This window comes from Atractosteus spatula, chromosome 8 (assembly GCF_055471065.1).
Source record: "Atractosteus spatula isolate fAtrSpa1 chromosome 8, fAtrSpa1.hap1, whole genome shotgun sequence".
Lineage (NCBI taxonomy): Eukaryota > Metazoa > Chordata > Actinopteri > Semionotiformes > Lepisosteidae > Atractosteus > Atractosteus spatula.
In genome coordinates, this window is record NC_142713.1 from 43,957,878 (window position 1) to 43,974,962 (window position 17,085).

General features: G+C 34.0%; 2 protein-coding genes across 4 annotated transcripts; one reads left to right on the forward strand and one right to left on the reverse strand.

The window, feature by feature from the left end:
* Nucleotides 1-257: 257 nt before the first annotated feature.
* Nucleotides 258-2,752, reverse strand: ndufa5 (NADH:ubiquinone oxidoreductase subunit A5). Its single transcript, XM_088923877.1, has 5 exons — nucleotides 2,671-2,752; nucleotides 1,858-1,902; nucleotides 1,010-1,126; nucleotides 845-910; nucleotides 258-476 (listed from the first exon to the last, which is right to left on the reverse strand). The coding sequence occupies exons 1-5, from the start codon at nucleotides 2,689-2,691 to the stop codon at nucleotides 375-377; spliced, it is 351 nt and encodes a 116-aa protein (XP_088780003.1). The 5' UTR covers nucleotides 2,692-2,752; the 3' UTR covers nucleotides 258-374.
* Nucleotides 2,753-2,856: 104 nt separating this feature from the next.
* Nucleotides 2,857-15,288, forward strand: LOC148829654 (ankyrin repeat and SOCS box protein 15-like). 3 transcript variants are annotated; one of them, XM_088924249.1, is made up of 9 exons: nucleotides 2,857-4,228; nucleotides 6,057-6,109; nucleotides 6,182-6,313; nucleotides 6,601-6,759; nucleotides 7,316-7,561; nucleotides 7,657-7,828; nucleotides 8,426-8,999; nucleotides 13,567-13,720; nucleotides 14,650-15,288. In XM_088924249.1, the coding sequence occupies exons 1-9, from the start codon at nucleotides 4,128-4,130 to the stop codon at nucleotides 14,823-14,825; spliced, it is 1,767 nt and encodes a 588-aa protein (XP_088780375.1). In that variant the 5' UTR covers nucleotides 2,857-4,127; the 3' UTR covers nucleotides 14,826-15,288. The 3 variants fall into 3 exon arrangements, with proteins under 3 accessions (XP_088780375.1, XP_088780374.1, XP_088780373.1); XM_088924248.1 differs by lacking the exon at nucleotides 2,857-4,228 and adding an exon at nucleotides 4,290-5,547; XM_088924247.1 differs by lacking the exon at nucleotides 2,857-4,228 and adding an exon at nucleotides 4,290-5,547 and having other exon boundaries at nucleotides 6,057-6,313.
* Nucleotides 15,289-17,085: the final 1,797 nt, after the last annotated feature.

Below are 17,085 nucleotides of genomic sequence, written 5' to 3' on the forward strand. Positions count from 1 at the left end.
TGTCTGTCTGCCCTGGATGAGCTTATCTTGTGCCTGTTGTGTGCTGGCATAAGCTCTGACTCCCCCATAATCCTAAACTAGAAGAAGTTTTTAGAAAATGGATGGGTGGATGTTCTTTATACTGCTGTCAATCGATTTGCTCCACACAATATTCTATCACTTTAAAAGCTCACAAAGAGATTATTTTTCTAATGCTTCCTTTGAAAAAACAAAACAATTTTACATTAATGCATCTGTCTCAAATAATACAAAAAATGAAATATTTATCATTTATTGACATATAATACACAATAAACAGGTGGTACATCCAATGACAAAAATCATGGAGACATAAAACCTGAAAGATCTTGATAAAGATTTCACTTTAGTTCAATTTAGATTGGCCATTTCCATTGGTTGGCAGGGGGTTCTTCAACTAAGGGCTCCCAGGGTTTCCACTCTATCATCTTCCTGGATAAATGAAGCTCATTCTCTGCCTGTGGGTATAAAAATGACTACCTTTAATATAAGAATACATTTTAATCATTTTAGTAACATACAGACACAGTGCACAAGTAATCCGAAAATACAACTTTGAACATTCTTGATGCAGCAGTGTCATAATATTGTATCATATAAATGTTTTGATAGACATTTCAAGTCTAGCTGAATTCAAAACAGGGTGATACAAGGATGTCTTTGTCACATAAGACTCCATGATAGAATGATGAGGTCAAAAGCAACAAAAGTGAACAATATTTGCTTGTGTGTCAAGAGCAGGAACAAAACAATGCTACTAGCCATTAGATTTTATTTACTGACAATATCAACAGGAACTACTCCACTAATAACGTAAGGCACTTACCTGTAAAATAACCTCTTCTATTTGTCCAGAGTTAATTTTCTTTTCAAGCTTTTCTACATCAGGTTCCTTGAAAACAAATATATTAACAAGTGATATTTTTGACTACAAGAAAGAATAAGGGCACAAAAGAGCTTAGGAAGAATATTTCGTATTAGTATACTTTACCGATGTCACCAGATTAAGCCTTTCAGTAATGAATTGTTCTGTGTACTTTCTGTAGGCAGCATCCTGAGGAATAGTCTGCAGAGAGGCTAGAATTTTTGTGTAAAGTATCCTGAGGCGCTAAAAGAAAGAACACTTGTGTTTAATTAAGAAATAATGTGATCTGGTAAATACGCTTCACAAAGAAGATAAAAACATCTTTAACATGTAGGTTACCATATTCTGTATTCCAGGAAAAAGGAAAACAAACCACAAAATTATCTATATCAGCAATTCCACTTTGTAAGAAGACTTCAATACTCAGTAACAATAAAGAAAAGCAGTTTCTATTTCAGTCTGCATAACTACTAAAACTGGAAAATATATTCCAATGATATCAAGGAAACATTTAATTATAATTAGAATACTGCCATATATAGATATAAGATAGACAATATGAATATTAGAAAGCTAGGCCACTACCATATTATACATTGCTAAAAATATTTTTTCAGGCAAAAAATATCTGTATAAAATCAGTTTGTAGGGAGTGTATTTAGTTACACCCTAATGATTTTTGTCTTATTTCTTTAAATGGTTCTCCTAATACATGTAGCTCATCTAAAGAGAAAAACAATATTGTGAATACATTAAAAATTGGTCTATAGCTATATCCCTATACAAGCAAGAAGACATGCATCAATTTCTTTTGATGCACACATTTTTTTCTTTTTGCTTCACGTTTTAAATATTTCTCCAGCTATGAAAATCATGAGAGATATAATAATAATAATAATAATAACAATAATAACAACAACAACAAGTCTATTAATCTTCAAAACTAAACATTAAAACGCATTAAAATAACTTACCTCATGTGGATTCTGAGAAACTGCAAGGCCCAATAAGCCAGTGGTCTGCAAAAAAGTCAACATTAATATATTAAAGAGCTTTTAAGCGAAGGCGTTTCGTACTGTACATATTTATAAAGGAGTCTTTTGAAGACAGTCGCCGAAAACGATATGCAAGTTTTAGAAAAGATAAACTACTACCTCGTATATGCCCTCGATATCGAAACAGCAAAAACATGCACTGATAAACATTAAATCACTATCTAGCGAACGACGTCGAAGCTTCCCCCCCAACGTAAATTTGACGCACACCATTTGTCAGCGAATGCAACGATAATTACCTTGTATATGCAATATATTTCGGTTGGTGCGTTGAATAAAAGGTTTTATTTCTTTATCTATACAATAGTCAAGCTCAAGATCACTTCGACATGCCCACAAATAATCTTGAACGATTTACTGCCACAATCCAAAATCTTTACTCAAAGGATACAACACTGACAACCATGACATCTGTTAATCAGTTTTTCAGTTATTAAATATCAAACATATTACAAATAGTACTTCCAAATAAAATAAGAACATGAACACGGATAATGCATTACTAAATAAACCAATACAATGCAAAGCATCGATAACAATAACACAATTTCGCTATTCAGCTTTACCCTTCACTTTGAATATGTAAATAACTAATAATCAGGTTAAGACTTATTAATATTAAATTAACACTTATACACTAGTACGACCTAATTCAGTATCCATTTTCATTCTTGCCAGCAACCGTCTCAAACAACTATAATATCAGCTCATTTGTGTGACCTCCATACTTACCTTCTTCAACAAACCAGCCATGTTTTCGTGCACAGGATTCTGGGACGCCAGGCGAAAAAATAGAGCACTTGTTTTATCGATGACTTTTCCACATAGCTAGACAGGATAAATCAAGTGCCGTCTTCGAGATGCGAGTCCTGTGAAATACTGTAACAAGAGATTTCATGTTGTGATGTTGACCGAGGCATGTGTATGAGTTGCAGAAGCCATCTCCAGGCAAGCTCTGCAAGGAAATCTCATAAGGACAGATTTTAGATCACCTTTTAAATTTAATTAATGTGTTTGAATATAGTATTCAGTGGTTTCATATTTGGGAAGATAAATTGGTTTGGTTAGGCGGTTTTGCATTTCTTAATTGTTTAAAACGCTCGAACCTGCATGCAGATGCCAGAAACATTGAAACACAAACTCGCGTCTATAAAATGTTTTGCATGAGTTTAAACCAACAGATTGGAAAAACGCAAACTAATAACGTACGTTAAAACGGACAGTTTGTGATGCATCCTGAAACTAAGTTACTGAATTCTGAAAGCTACATGTTTTTTAGCTTTATTTAAGAAAATCTTATTGACACTAAAGATTTTAAAATAGTTAAATATCGGATACATGATGGACAATTTAAAGACTTAGAGGAGATTTCTTTGCAGCTGTGTTGTTCTTTACGGCGTGTAATTGTACTAGTATTTTAATTGGTTTTATTTTTTTATATTAACAAATACTGAATGTTGAATATAACTTTTAGGTTTTCTATCCTCGGCCTGGGCTGTGCTTCTTCTAATTGAAGTCAAACCTAAAAATAAACTGAACATGACCTTGAATTTGTTCTTTCATTTTAGATAAGAGGAAACAGTCACTATTCCCCAAACTGTTTTTGTGTTCAGATGATTTATATAAATGCGACTAAAAAAATTAAAAACTGAGTGTTCTATTCTGTTTCAGTGTAGTTGTATCTCTTCATGGGAAAACTGGATTATTGATGCTGTTGTTTTAATTACAGATTTTCCATTATTTTATTTCCACAAAAGTTTAATAGCATGACGTACATAGCAACAGCAGACACAGTTTTCACATGAAAAGTTATTTTATTTCCATTGTTGGAGGCATGCTGTTCTGCTTTTGTGATAATTCAGAAGCTACTTCGGAACAGTATTTTAAATGATGAAGGATGCTGTGCTACGTTCTTATAATAGTGATGGAATGGCTGGGAGCTGTAGTGTTAATTGATCAGTGAACAGAGGCAGCTTCTTTTCTGCAAGCCGTCTGGAACTTTTGATGTGACAGGCTAATAACCCTAATACTGGAAATTCAATGTAATTTAAAAAAAATCTATAATTAAAAGGATGATTGATAATTGAGTTTTTACAGCTTTGATAGCACTTCTTGGCAGTACATCTGTAGTCTATACTATTTTAACAGAGTGTTCTGGATTGTTAACAGGTAATGCTCTTTGTAAAGCGATGGAGAACATTGACAAAATGGATGAAGATCAGCTTACAGAGTATGCAATCCAGCTGAGTATTCAAGAATCATTCTCATCTTTGTTGATATTTAAAGAGAGGTACAGAGAACTGCACATGTTTATAATTAATAAAAAAAGTGATTGATTTAGAATGTACTAACACCTCTCTGTTTAGGAGTAACATTCTGTCACATTTTGGAGAAGCATTACCCTTAGTTTTTTTTTACATTTTATAGCCTGGCAAAATGTAAATATTTCCTTTATTTAAAGATTTACTTTGAAATAATCTAATCTATTATCCTAGATAAGATTATGCAGTCTGCATAAGGTAATGGTCTGGGGTTTTGTTTTCATTCCCTAGCCGAATATTACTGTACAACTGTTAGACATTTTTCAGACCACAAAAATCTCCTAGATTGTCATTTCTCTACATAACATCTTTTCTTTGTGCTTGAGATGTTTCAAGCATGATTAAAAAAGCAAATCATGGCTGTCCTCAGTATGGTTTCAACTGCAGTATTCTTACGTTTTCAACTTAAATAACACTTCCTCATTTTTGTTTCCTAGATCATTTAAGTACAGTATTTCATAATATTCTTTAAAACTGGTAATATTTTAAAATTCACAGTACTGAAGAACTATATTTGATATTTTAATGTTTAAACTGTGTATTACTCTTTCTCTTTTTCTGTCCACAGAACAAAAAACTGTATTTCAAAACTAGTTAAAAGGCTCTGGTATGTGTATGAATACTCATGAGAGCCACTATATGCATTCTACATCTAGTTTTTAAGTCATAAAATTGTTTCCATCTGTTTAGGTTTCCTTTTTGTATTATTTTGAGGTTTGATGTTTTCCATCCCATTCTTTAGATTGTCTTTACAGAACAGAAAGTATGTAAAAACAAGTATGAAGTATGAAAACACTTATTGTAACCTCTGCATTAAGTTATGCAGAGGTTATGATTAAAGCAAAGCCACTTTTTGTACAAATTTACTAGTTGCAAACATCATCTTCCTGTTGTATTGTAATCAAAAACACTGCACAACTGAGGAATGAAATCCATAGCAAATGTAGCACCTTACCAAGGAGAAGCAAAAGCTGGGAGAAAAATATTGTATACTTGTTCCAATTAAATCTGGCTCTTGCCATGCATACTGTAACAGACAAAGTGTCTCTGCCTTAGACTGAGTCATTCTTTTGTTGTGATTTACAATAGCAAAACTGTCTAACTTATTGAGCATGTCTTTAACCCTTTCATAACAAATTATTTCATGTGGGTAGCTGCGTCAGCATGCGTAGGCTGCAAAGGAACAAGTAATAGGTTTATTCCATGCTGAAAAAAAGAAGAAAGAGAACACAACGTTTCGGCCGTGGAGCCTTCTTCAGGTGTGAGAGAGACAGGGCAGTAGGCAAAGGTAAAGTAGCGGGAGAACAAAGGTTGGGAGGGAGGAGGAGTGAGAGGCGGGAGCAGGGGACAGAAAGAGAGGCCAATCAAGAGGTGTGAAGTCAGAATGGGTGCAGAGAGGTGTGAAATGAAACTTCCAATGAATGGAGAAAATTTAAAAGAACATTAGTCTGTCGTTAAGGGAAGGGAGAAGGTGTGATCCTAGCTGCAGAATAATTTTAGTTTCGGTGGTCTTTCTGATGTATGAGTTTGGAAAACCGTCTTTGAGAACACAGACGGAGAGATTAGAGTGGTCGTGGCCGTCAGAGGTGAAATGAGAAACAAATTATGTGTTAAAATTAAAATTGACAAATTATTTCATGTCAAGGAATTGGAATCATAATTAGATAAGCATTCAACAGCCGAATCCTGTGCTCTTCTAAATAAAACTGTTTCAGAAAAAGTCCTATTTGTGGAAAAAAGCTGTATTACAAAACATCAGACAACCTAACCTTTATTTTCCTGTCATTTCTTCAATAGTTTGGAATCGGTCAGTCATGAAAACCAAAGGATAATGGAAGCGATCCGGCATGGTATGTATCTTTTTTTAGATGTCTCTATTTTAAATCATAATAAATTCCAAATCATTGTTTGTTGTTTTCCAGGTGAAATATTTCTCCTCCAGCAGCTTGCTAAGGTTAAGTCTGCCTTCCATGAAACAGATGAAAGAAGATGGTTTCCCTTTCATGAAGCTGTAGTCCAGCCTATACTACAAATCCTAGAGATTGTCCTGGATGGTAAGTCATTTTTACAACAGCGGGCTTCATAAACCAGTTTCTGTGAACCTGTCTGTGTAAGTACAGTATGAATTAGACTATATTGTAATTGTATTTTCATCACAACTGGGATGCAGTATTTGCATAACAATGATTTTGCAAGGCTTAAGATTGTTTATAGCCTGAGTTCCTTCTTGGTTTATTTACGTGTACAGTAGATTTATACGCCATGTAAAAATCTCAGTTTTCAATGGCTAGCTTATGAGAAACCATCAGTAAAAATGAACCTCTGGGATTTTGTTTGATAGCTTCCTGCGAGGTATCTTTGGAGGAGACAACACTGGATGGAGAGACAGCTTTGACTCTGGCAGTTCAGGCTGGTCATGTGCAGAATGTGAGGGCTCTCCTGGAAAAGGGGGCTTCCCCTCACAATGCCAACAGGAAGAATGAGACTCCTCTCTTGCTTGGTAGTATTGCTTTATTACCTGAGAAAATACATTGTGCCTCACTGCCAGGAGTGCATAACCTTGGATTTTTAGCTCACAACATCTTCTGGAAATTGAAACATTTTTCAAGGAGCACTGAAGACCTCAGTGGGCTGAAGGGTTGTGATGATCTTCTGAGAAATTGTAATGCATTTTGCTTGGCAAGACTTGAATTCCAGTGCTGTACCCACAGTACTAATTTATCTTACAACCGTAGGAAAAATTGTTTCAAATCAGGACATTTGCTTTTCACTTTCATAAGGTTTCAGTTAAGGTTAAAGGTTTGTCATTGATAGATGTCATATGAAATCGATACAGCCTTGTACAGCTTCTAACCCAATGCAGTTTCTAGTTTTTTTCTAACTCTGACTGTTGGAGGGTCAGGGCTGTGACTCAAAGAGTAATCTCAAAATAAATCATCTGTCTTGAGTGAAACATAAGGAGTACAGGGGTTCCCACTAAAAGAATTTGTTCAATTTAAAATACTTTTTATAAGAGGATATTTATATATATAATATTTTCTCTTTCTCCTGCAAAGCTGTGAGGAGTGGGTCACATGAAATGGTATCCACTCTTATCAAGAATGGAGCTTTCGTGGACCAGCTGTGTTTAAAAAAGTGGACAGCAGTGCATGAGTCAGCCAAGATGGGCCAAAGTGACATTGTGTCCCTGCTGTTAAGAAATGGAGGCAGCATTTCTCGAAGAGATGTGTACGGAGTGACTCCTTTAGGAATAGCTGCTGAATATGCACATGCAGATGTATTGGAGATTTTGATACATAAAGGTAAATAATACAAAAAAAGATTGTTCCTTAGACTACACCTCTTAGTTTAAAAAAGTATAGTATATATTTAAGCAAATTCCTTTCCTTCTCACTAGGTGGTGATGTTAATGCGCAGTCTGATCACGGGGAGAGTGTGTTATTTGATGCTGCTAGTGGAGGGAATCCAGACTGTATAGAGTTGCTCCTTGAGTATGGTGCAAGTCCTAATATTCCCAATTTAAGTGGACATTTGCCAATTCACAGAGCAGCATATGGAGGTCATTATCTGTAAGTGTGTGTGTGATGCTGCCTTCTATCTTCTACACATTTTTGTTTAAAATACTTTCAATCACTCTATGATGCTTTGGTGGTAGGAATACTAAAGTTTTATAATACTGTGTCCATATGATATGCTCAGAAGTTCACAGTTTCCATTTTGAATCAGTGTATTTGTTTTTGTTATAATGATCAGCTTTGAAATTATGTATTAGATCAATGCCAACTGTTTGTAAAATGTATATACGATTGCATTAATTATCTCCAAAAACAGTAGTTGCTATTCTAGTTGTTGAGAAAATGGGTCTGTAGAGATATTTTAGATACAGGAGGAGAAGGAGACAGTTATCCTGCAAAGGTATTCTCTAGTCAGAATCCTTACTGAAAAAGAATTGCTGTGATTAGATAACATGCTAAAGTCTCTGGTAGAGTATGAATTCAATCCTTTTTGAACTTTCAAAGACATATAAGTGGACGTAAAAAAGCACACAGAATATGTTTTTTTAGGCTTTCATTATAGTGCAGTACAGAATTGTAGCTTTTTTATTTTATGACTTGTCATAATGTATGAACTGTAATGTAATGAAGCTCCATTGCATTTCTCCACAGGGCAGTGAAAATTCTTATTCCTGTTACCTCGAGAAAGGCCATCAGAGATAGTGGGCAAAGCCCTGTTCACTCTGCAGCAGATGGAGGCAACGCTCAGTGCCTTGAGCTCCTCATCGAAAATGGGTTTGATGTCAATGTGGTATTGGAGTCTCACATTTCTGACAACTATGAAGATGCAAGAAGAACCCCTCTGTACTTCGCAGTTTCAAATGGAGATGTTACATGCACTGAGTTGCTTTTAAAACATGGTGCAGCAACAAACAAAGATCCCTTAAATTGCCTTCTGGTGGCAGTCAGAGCAATGAGGTATGAAATTGTAAGGCTGCTTCTTGCATACGGAGCTGATATTAACTGTTATTTCACTATGGTGCATGACACCATTTTCCCCAGTGCCATTCAGTATTGTTTGAAGGATGAGATGATGATGCGACTTCTGCTGAACAATGGCTATGATGCTGAGAAGTGCTTTTGCTGTGACCATGACAAAAGCTTTCTTCTGGAGTCTCAGTGGATGTCCGTCTTTACGGAACAACGTGGGTTTTCTCTGAGCCGCAATGAAGGAAAAAAGACACCTGTGAGTATCTCAAGAGGTTACCCCCGTATTGTAATAACTACACTTTAGCTGTCTAAATGGAATGTGCCACCAAGGAGATGATAAAGGGTCATTACAATGCAAAAGTTCTAAATAAGAAAATAAAAAAACTTTTACACTTGTTTTGAAACCTGAAATATCTTTTAAATACAAAAACCACTACTGTAAGTGAGACCTGCTATAATCTAGAAATTCAGATTTGTGCATTACAGTTGTCGAAACAGTGATCTGTAAGGATCTTGTATAGCTTAATTATAAAAATATAGCATTCTACTGTATGTCTAAGGGGCGAAAGTTTTAGGACTTCTTTCAGAATGAGGAAGCTTTTAATACTACTTTAGAGTAATTTGATATTATGAGTTTATCCTTTATAAAACATTCCAGAGGAGAATTAAATTATTTGTATGTTGTATCGTCAGTCAATAATTTGTTGAATAATTGCATAATTGTACAATAGAGTTATGTAAAATAGTCGTATTTAATTTTGGAATAGAATATTTATTACTCATAGATATTATAACATTAGCAGTGTCTACCATAATTCAGTTGGGCAATTCCATTACAGAAATTCCCTAAGAGTTACTTAAGAGACTATAGGAAGAGTTTTCAAGATGAATGAGTGTCAGAGTACGTACTGTATCAAGTTCAATATTTTAAGTTGCTGGAAGTTAACTGTCTAAAGAAATCCTATAGAGCTAGAGTTGAGAGCGCAAGTGTGTCAATGAGGTAAAATAGAAGAAGTCAGAAAATGATTGTACAGATCTGTGTTGCTATCATGTCTATCTCTAATTTAACCACCAACCTATTTTTGTCTTGAAATGATAAAATGCTTATTTTTTGGAGAGTTGTATTTTATTTTCAAATACTGTATATGTTGCCTTTTCATTAAAAAAAAACAAAAACAATCTGTTTTTGAACTGAAACTAACTGTAACAAATTGTTTATGCTTTGATCCTGAAAAGGAATTATTGTGGTTACTGTTGCTACTGACATTTGTTATCAGCACAACAGCATTCCTTACCTACCAATGCAGCCTGCTGCCCTCAGCAGTGTTGTTGGGGTATCATGTTCTAGTTGTTCGCTAATGGCCACAATGTGTTCTCTTCTTCCAAATTTATCCTAAATAATCAGAGTAATCAGTAGCTGAAGAAGAAAAACTGTTTATTTTCATTTCATGAAAAAAGACATAGCTTATTCTGTGGAATTAATAGCTTACATTCTTAATTAAAATTCTACCTTTTTACTGTATAGTATAAAGAAAACTGTCATTTTCTTCTCCGCTGTCAACAAGCAGAGACACCATGACACCAGTTGCTAAAAATGGCTCATTAGAATTAAGGGCTGACTTTGGAATGATAATGATCCTAAACATGCAGCCTGCATGAAGAAAATCCTTCCTTATTTATTTTACAAATAATCATATATTCTAAAATAAACTATTATTCTCACATTATACCACAATGCCAGGAGTATGATAAATTCACTGCAAGAAGCTGAAGCTACTGCATTAGCAGGAAACTCTGATGTGATATGAATAAATGAAACATGGCTAATGGAGAATAACAAAATACGCACACAACAGAAGGGGTGGTGAGGTCAGATTATAAAAAAAAACTTGAAAGCTAGAGGACTAAAACCAGAAGCTACAAGCACTTTAGTATCTATATGGGTTAAAGTGGAAAATAACAATTCTAAGGGTTATACGGTAAGTTTATTCTTGGACCACCTAATACTGTCTTTTAAGATCTTGTCTTTTCAAACCATCAAGTCAGAGTGAGGGAGAGATGACAGAACCATTAGTGAACTGTGACCATAATATAGTGTTTACTTTGAAGTATATTTTGAAAGTTTCCAACTGTTGTTGTCCAAAGTACACTATTAACAATTTCCAGAAATCAATTTGTGAAAGAACGAGACAGGTTAAATGGGATAGGTAGATATGAAATCACTGAAAAAGATTCTACTTGAAGCACAGAAGAAATTCATCTTGAAAGTGAGTAAATCAAAAGCTAAAAAACAGTATCCCAAATGGTTCAACAAATCAATCAGGAAAAATATAAGGGAAGAACAAGTACATTATGAAATTATTAAAAATAACCTTTTCCAGTTAAAGAATGTTCCAGTTAGGGTATGGCAATGTACTGTGTTGTATGCAGTGTATGGCAGACACAAGTAAAAAAGGTTATTAGAAAGCCCAAGAGTGAAACTGAAAGGAATATACCATAGGAGGTTAAAATAAATAATCATAGTAAATAATAAAGTTCTTTCAGTACAACAACATCAAAAGATCTTTCAGGGAATAAGTAAAATATGTCCAGAAATGGTAAACGTCTAGAAAATGAAATGTACCCAATGTAATTACTTAATGGTAATTTTTAAATTACCTTTCAGTTTATTTATAGGTCCTGCCTAACCAACATGTCAGAGTTTTTGAACAAGCATATTATCCTCTATAATATCGTAAGTAATCAAAAAATAATACATTTGCAAAATAAATATTTTTTTCTCTGATTTAAAATAGAAAATGTCAATTTCATACCATATAGGAAGGAGTTCCATTAGAACTGGATAATTTTAGCATAACAACCAAAGAGGATTTACAGGGGCTAAAGGACCTTAAAACTAATAAATTGCTGGGGCCTGCTAGTATTTCCCAACTGTACTTATGGAAATATTAATCATAGATCCCTAGCTAAGATACCTCATCTCTCACTTTAGTTGAGCTCACCCACAGATCAGAGACTTGCAAATGTAATAAAAAGGTAGACTGACCTAAACCTGAAATGCTAGATGACTCATTCTTACTTTTGTTACTGGCAAATTTATTCAAATAAATTACAGCTAAATTCAATACTTTCAAAATAAGAGCACCAGGTCTTCTGTACACAAGGTAGTGAACAAGGTGCAGATGTTACACGGCATGAAGCATCCAGAGTAGAACAGTAACACAAAAAGGAGACAGGGGTTCAAACATGACACTGAGATTCTTGTCATATAGAGATGTTGAAATACATGTAGGTAGAGGACAGATCTAGAGATCTGTTTTAGATGATGGGATTGTACCCAAGGAGTAGATGTCTAACAGGCAGGCATTAATAAGGAAGGAACGAAGAGTATCCTTAGAATTTATCAGAGTAATATTCTCTACAAGAGTAGAGGACAGAAGAAATGGACATCATCTGCATACACATACAAGTGATATGGAAAACTGGGAGGAGAATAGGTGTCCTAGAGATCGAGTGTAAAGAGAGAATTACATGGGTGATTCTGAGATGCAGGTACTGTAACTATGCATTAAAGAAATCTGAATGTTAATGTAGTCCTCATCAAGACGAAGTGGGGGAGTAATAAACCATGAAATCATGCTTGGGTATTCAGGTAAAAGCGAGGAATTGTAAGACTTCAGTGAGAATAGTGGTTTCAGTTTTGGTCATCATAACAAATCAAATATATTAAAGCCTGGAAAGAAGACTACCATAAAGAATTCTGGGACTCAGGGATTGCAATACAGATTTTCAGTCTAGAGAGCAAGGAAGAGAGAGTGGAGACTTGATCTAACCATGCAAAACGGAGTATAGATTCAACCTAATGGACCACTGCAGACTCAGTAATAAAACTGTGTCGCAGGGTCAAAATATAAAATTAAAACTTTTTTTTTCACTAATTTGGGAACTAGAATAAGGAACATATAAAAGTTGTAGATATTTGGAAAAGTCTTCCAAGTGAGATAGTTAAGACCTCTGAATGCTGGGTTCCTCCAAGAAACAGCTAGACAAAATATTTAGACTTAAAATTTAAACTTCTTTTAAACTTAAAAATGACTTTTAGACTTAATTTAGGTACTAACCTTCAAGCATAGATTTAGTGACCTTTTTCATTTTTGTCCTTTCTTCTGTTCTATTTTGGTTCTATTTCTTCTATGCATTTAACATAGGTGTTAAATCTAGCTCATTAATTCTTCTATACAGTAGCTGACATCATTCATTAAAATAAGAGCAGCTCTCCTAGAATAGATCCTTGTGGTAATTAGTACTCAACTAACCATTTCTTCCAGGTTCAGTTTTCTTCCCTTAAAATTATTTTGTTATCTGTCCATTTATCAGTTTTTGTCCAGATATGTGTATTCAGTTTATGAATATTTTTTATATATCTTATATTTCTTTTACATAGATGTTTACATTAAAGTCTTATCATGGCTAAATATACCATATCATGTGGTTTGTGTGAATTCAGTAATGACGCAATACACAATAAGCTTCCATCAAGTAAACTTTAAACCTTAAAGTGGGGCACCCTGAAAGAAAGCTGCACAGTTATGTTATTCATATTTTTTTATTTTCCAAAATCAAATTAACGTTTACCTGCCGTTCTTCATCTTTTTTTTTTATTTACCAAAATCGAAGTAACCTTTACTTGTTCCTTCACAGCTCATATATTGATGCAGCTCTGAACTCAAACCTCTAAGCATTTTGTTTCTCACAAACTCAGAATTTCAGGGTAGGATTTCTGGTTTTGCCTCACTCAGTCACTTGTGTTCCTTGTTTTCTAGTTCTGCGACTTTATCACGGTTTCCTGGATGTCTCACTTGGCTGGAAACTTAGTGAAGATTCTTTTGGATTATGTCAATCATGTTCCAATATGTTCTAAATTAAAAGCGGTTCTGGGGAAGCAGAACGAGTGGGCAGTAATTTGTGACATTCTTGGTAAGTTAATTTAAATTACAGTATACCATTTTGATTTTGTATAGTACCTGGATGTTGGTGGAACTGATTTTGTAGTGTATGAAAATTAGTAGCCTTGTTCCACGTTTTTAATATAACTTTCAAAATTAACTAAAATGAAGAAAGATCTAGGTATTTTTTAATGATAGCAATATGTTTTCAAAAATAAAATTTTAAGGTTGAGGTACTCAGGGCTGAGTAAGAAATGGTACTAAACAGGGATTGTCGCTGTTTTACTAAGTAGTATGATTTTGGAATAAATCATTTAGTAAATTTGATGTTTATATACTTCTACTAAAAAGAACAAACATAATGTAAAAGTCAAAACATCTAAACATGTAAATACAAAAAAATACAAAATACAAATTAAAATACAAATTACACCACCTAAAGAAATATCAATTGCACTGTAAATGTAATTTCTAAGGTAGCTTTTGTCTTACTTTTGGTTATATGAAATTAAATTATTGCTTTTCCAATAATGTTTTTCCATTAAGCTTTTTTGTTTTGAGTTTGGGGAAATAATATATTAAAACACCACAAAAGTTTAAGAACATAGAAAAAACGCGAGGCAAATACTTCAAAATATTTTTTTGATAAAATACAAAAATAATTTTAAGTAAAACATTTTGAAAATGGAGATAAACGCTATCTGATGTCTTCACCTTAGTCAATAACTTAGATAACAATTCTGATTTATCAAATAAAGGTGGTTGTTTTCACTGCAAAACATTTAGTTTAAAAGGACCTTTTATTTTTTATACTTGTCTGAAGTGTAGACATGCTGTTGTTGCTGATGTGCAATGAGTCTGTTTTTCAAATGTCTGAAAACTGTACAGGCAAAATACTGTATCCCTTTAATATCTTTCTTATGAAACAGTTATCTTTTTGAGCTGTCATTTTCGTTCCAGAAAATCCTCGACCGCTGAAGCACCTGTGTCGACTTGTGATACGAAAACAAATAACACTGAATAGACTGAAGAATCCAGAGACTGTATCCTCATTGCCAATTCCAACTGTTCTACAACATTATATACTATACAGGGAGTATGATTTATATGGAAGAAGCATTCACCTGACACAGTGAATGTCAGGGTCTTCCTTGTCTGTCTTTGCTATTTTTTTTTGGGTGGGGATGTTTTTCAGGATCTTTTTTTCAGCATAGAGGTCCTTGCAGTTTCTTTGATTTCTGAGGAGGGGTAGGTTATACAATCAGTGCAGCGTTTGGTGTTTCTTAAAATTAATATTATTTTTACTAATATTTAGAAATAAATTGAGGGCTTGACCCTTGTGTTAGAACTGCCCCTGCTGAGAGAACAAAATGATATAATATCTGATATCCATGGTGGAGGACTGGTTTGGCCACCTACATCAAGTTATCTGAATGTTTGTGATTTTAACCTGTGTATCAGTTTGGTGAACATACAGTAGGGTAACTTGTTTGAAAATAGAGGATAATGTACATACTAAATTGATTTATGTTATTTATAGCAATAAATATTAATGCCATGGGTATTAGTGGGTATTTAATTTGATTAAAAATCTGCCTGTAATCTACTGTGTATTTGCTTTTCATTTCTGCATTAATTCAGTTGAACGTATTGTTAGTCTTTTTGGGCCAAGTGACCACTTTTTTTAGGTTGAGACAAACTGGATTCAGTTTTGATCATTTTTTCTGATGACATTGTATCCAAACACAAATTCACATGGTGTAGAGAGTGAGCAAGATGTTGTATTTCATTACATATTTATGGCAATATAAAAAGAAAATAAATGGAGAAGAAAAACTGAACAAAAACTAAAATTTGTACAATAAAGTCAGGAGTTGAACTGATAATATTTCTTATTTTTACATTCTAGTTTTCTAGCTTTCACTAATTATAAACTGCAGTGCACTTTCTGTTTTTAGGTTTAACTGTGCAAACATTATGCTTAAGGTAGGTTTCTTAGGAACACATTTAATTTAAATATCAAAGTATAGCAATAGAATAAGATATCACATAACATGTTTTGAAGAAAGATTTTTTTTAAAGAAAATCAATTCTTCTTTAAATCACCAGTTCCTATAAATCAGAATTTATGTGTACCTCTGAGGATATAGATATAGTTCATACAACTACAGATCAGAAATAGTTCTGAGAGGTTCAGAAGCAGCCTCACCTTGGTAAATGTCCGAAAGAACCATTTCATAAGCTGGAGTTGTAGTCATATTGCATGGTACTCACTTCTGCCCTGTAACCTCCCCTACCAAGGTCACCAGTGTGAGGCACTTTCTCCTCCCTTGGCTGAAAACCCAGGACCTTTAAATGAACTGTCCCCTTCCGGTCACACCTCTTATTTAAGCTGTATTCAGAGGATAAACAGTCTCCATGAGAAATATAAGAAAATGCATAGGAACTCAAATGCATCTACTGTACATCTCGCAGCATAATAAGATGATTCTATCTGGCTTATGTTCTGTCTGTTATTTCCTGGTGTTTCTGAAGTTTTTTTAAGCATCATACATCTTACATGCAACAGAAATACATCTATTTAATGTTTGATCCAATCATTTATTTTGAATTATTTGAAATTTTAAATCTGGCCAAATTTTACAAGTAGTTTTAGTATATCATTTAGTTGTTTGGTAAAATTAGAACTGTATTCAAATTTATACATAAATTTGGTCTAAGATGACTGTGAGATTCATGATTAGAGCAAGCCATTCAGCCCATCAGTGTTCATCGCTGTACACTAGGTGTATCACAGCAGCTATCACAGCAGAAAGTTTTCAGTAGTGGTTCCTGAACTGAAACCTCTGAGCGACTATCACTCTTATCACTGTTTTGCTCTCACTGTGGTAGATCTGGGCTAAAGCTAGTTTTGAAATTATTTATAATATGTGGAACTACACTAATTCCCATATTTATTTAAGTGTCATAAGTAAACTTAGCGAATCATGTCAAAGGCTTTATGAAAAATCAGACACTCCTGGATTTAACATGTAAGCCCTACATGTGTCAGTACATGTTGTTCATCATCAAACATATTTATTAAGCCTGATCACCAGGAAAGATACGTAATGTATATTTAAATTGATCAAAGAGCAAAAATTAATTGTCATCCTCTGAAACATCATGATAATGAATAGAAGATTTTTTTAAATGTAGATTTTTTCTTAGGGATGCAGTTTAAGTCAGACTAGTTACAGTTGTTGTGATCTTTCAGCTCTGAGATAAATGGTTGTAACTTTATACACAAGCCTTTTATAATAATCTCCACAGAAAACTCTCAGAGGATGATAGCTAAAACTCTCACAGTTGCAGCTGTGGAAAATATGGTTCCCCTATTCAATATCCAAATAGGAT

Excerpts from the sequence above, each read along its gene's own strand:
- ndufa5 (XM_088923877.1), bottom strand. The coding sequence starts at position 2,691 with ATGGCTGGTTTGTTGAAGAAG. Across the intron at positions 1,903-2,670 it reads TGGCTGGTTTGTTGAAGAAG|ACCACTGGCTTATTGGGCCT; the intron begins GTAAGTATGGAG and ends ACTTTTTTGCAG. Across the intron at positions 911-1,009 it reads GGCTTAATCTGGTGACATCG|GAACCTGATGTAGAAAAGCT; the intron begins GTAAAGTATACT and ends TTTGTTTTCAAG.
- LOC148829654 (XM_088924249.1), top strand. The coding sequence starts at position 4,128 with ATGGAGAACATTGACAAAATGGATGAAGATCAGCTTACAGAGTATGCA. Across the intron at positions 6,314-6,600 it reads CCTAGAGATTGTCCTGGATG|CTTCCTGCGAGGTATCTTTG; the intron begins GTAAGTCATTTT and ends TTTGTTTGATAG. Across the intron at positions 7,562-7,656 it reads GGAGATTTTGATACATAAAG|GTGGTGATGTTAATGCGCAG; the intron begins GTAAATAATACA and ends CCTTCTCACTAG.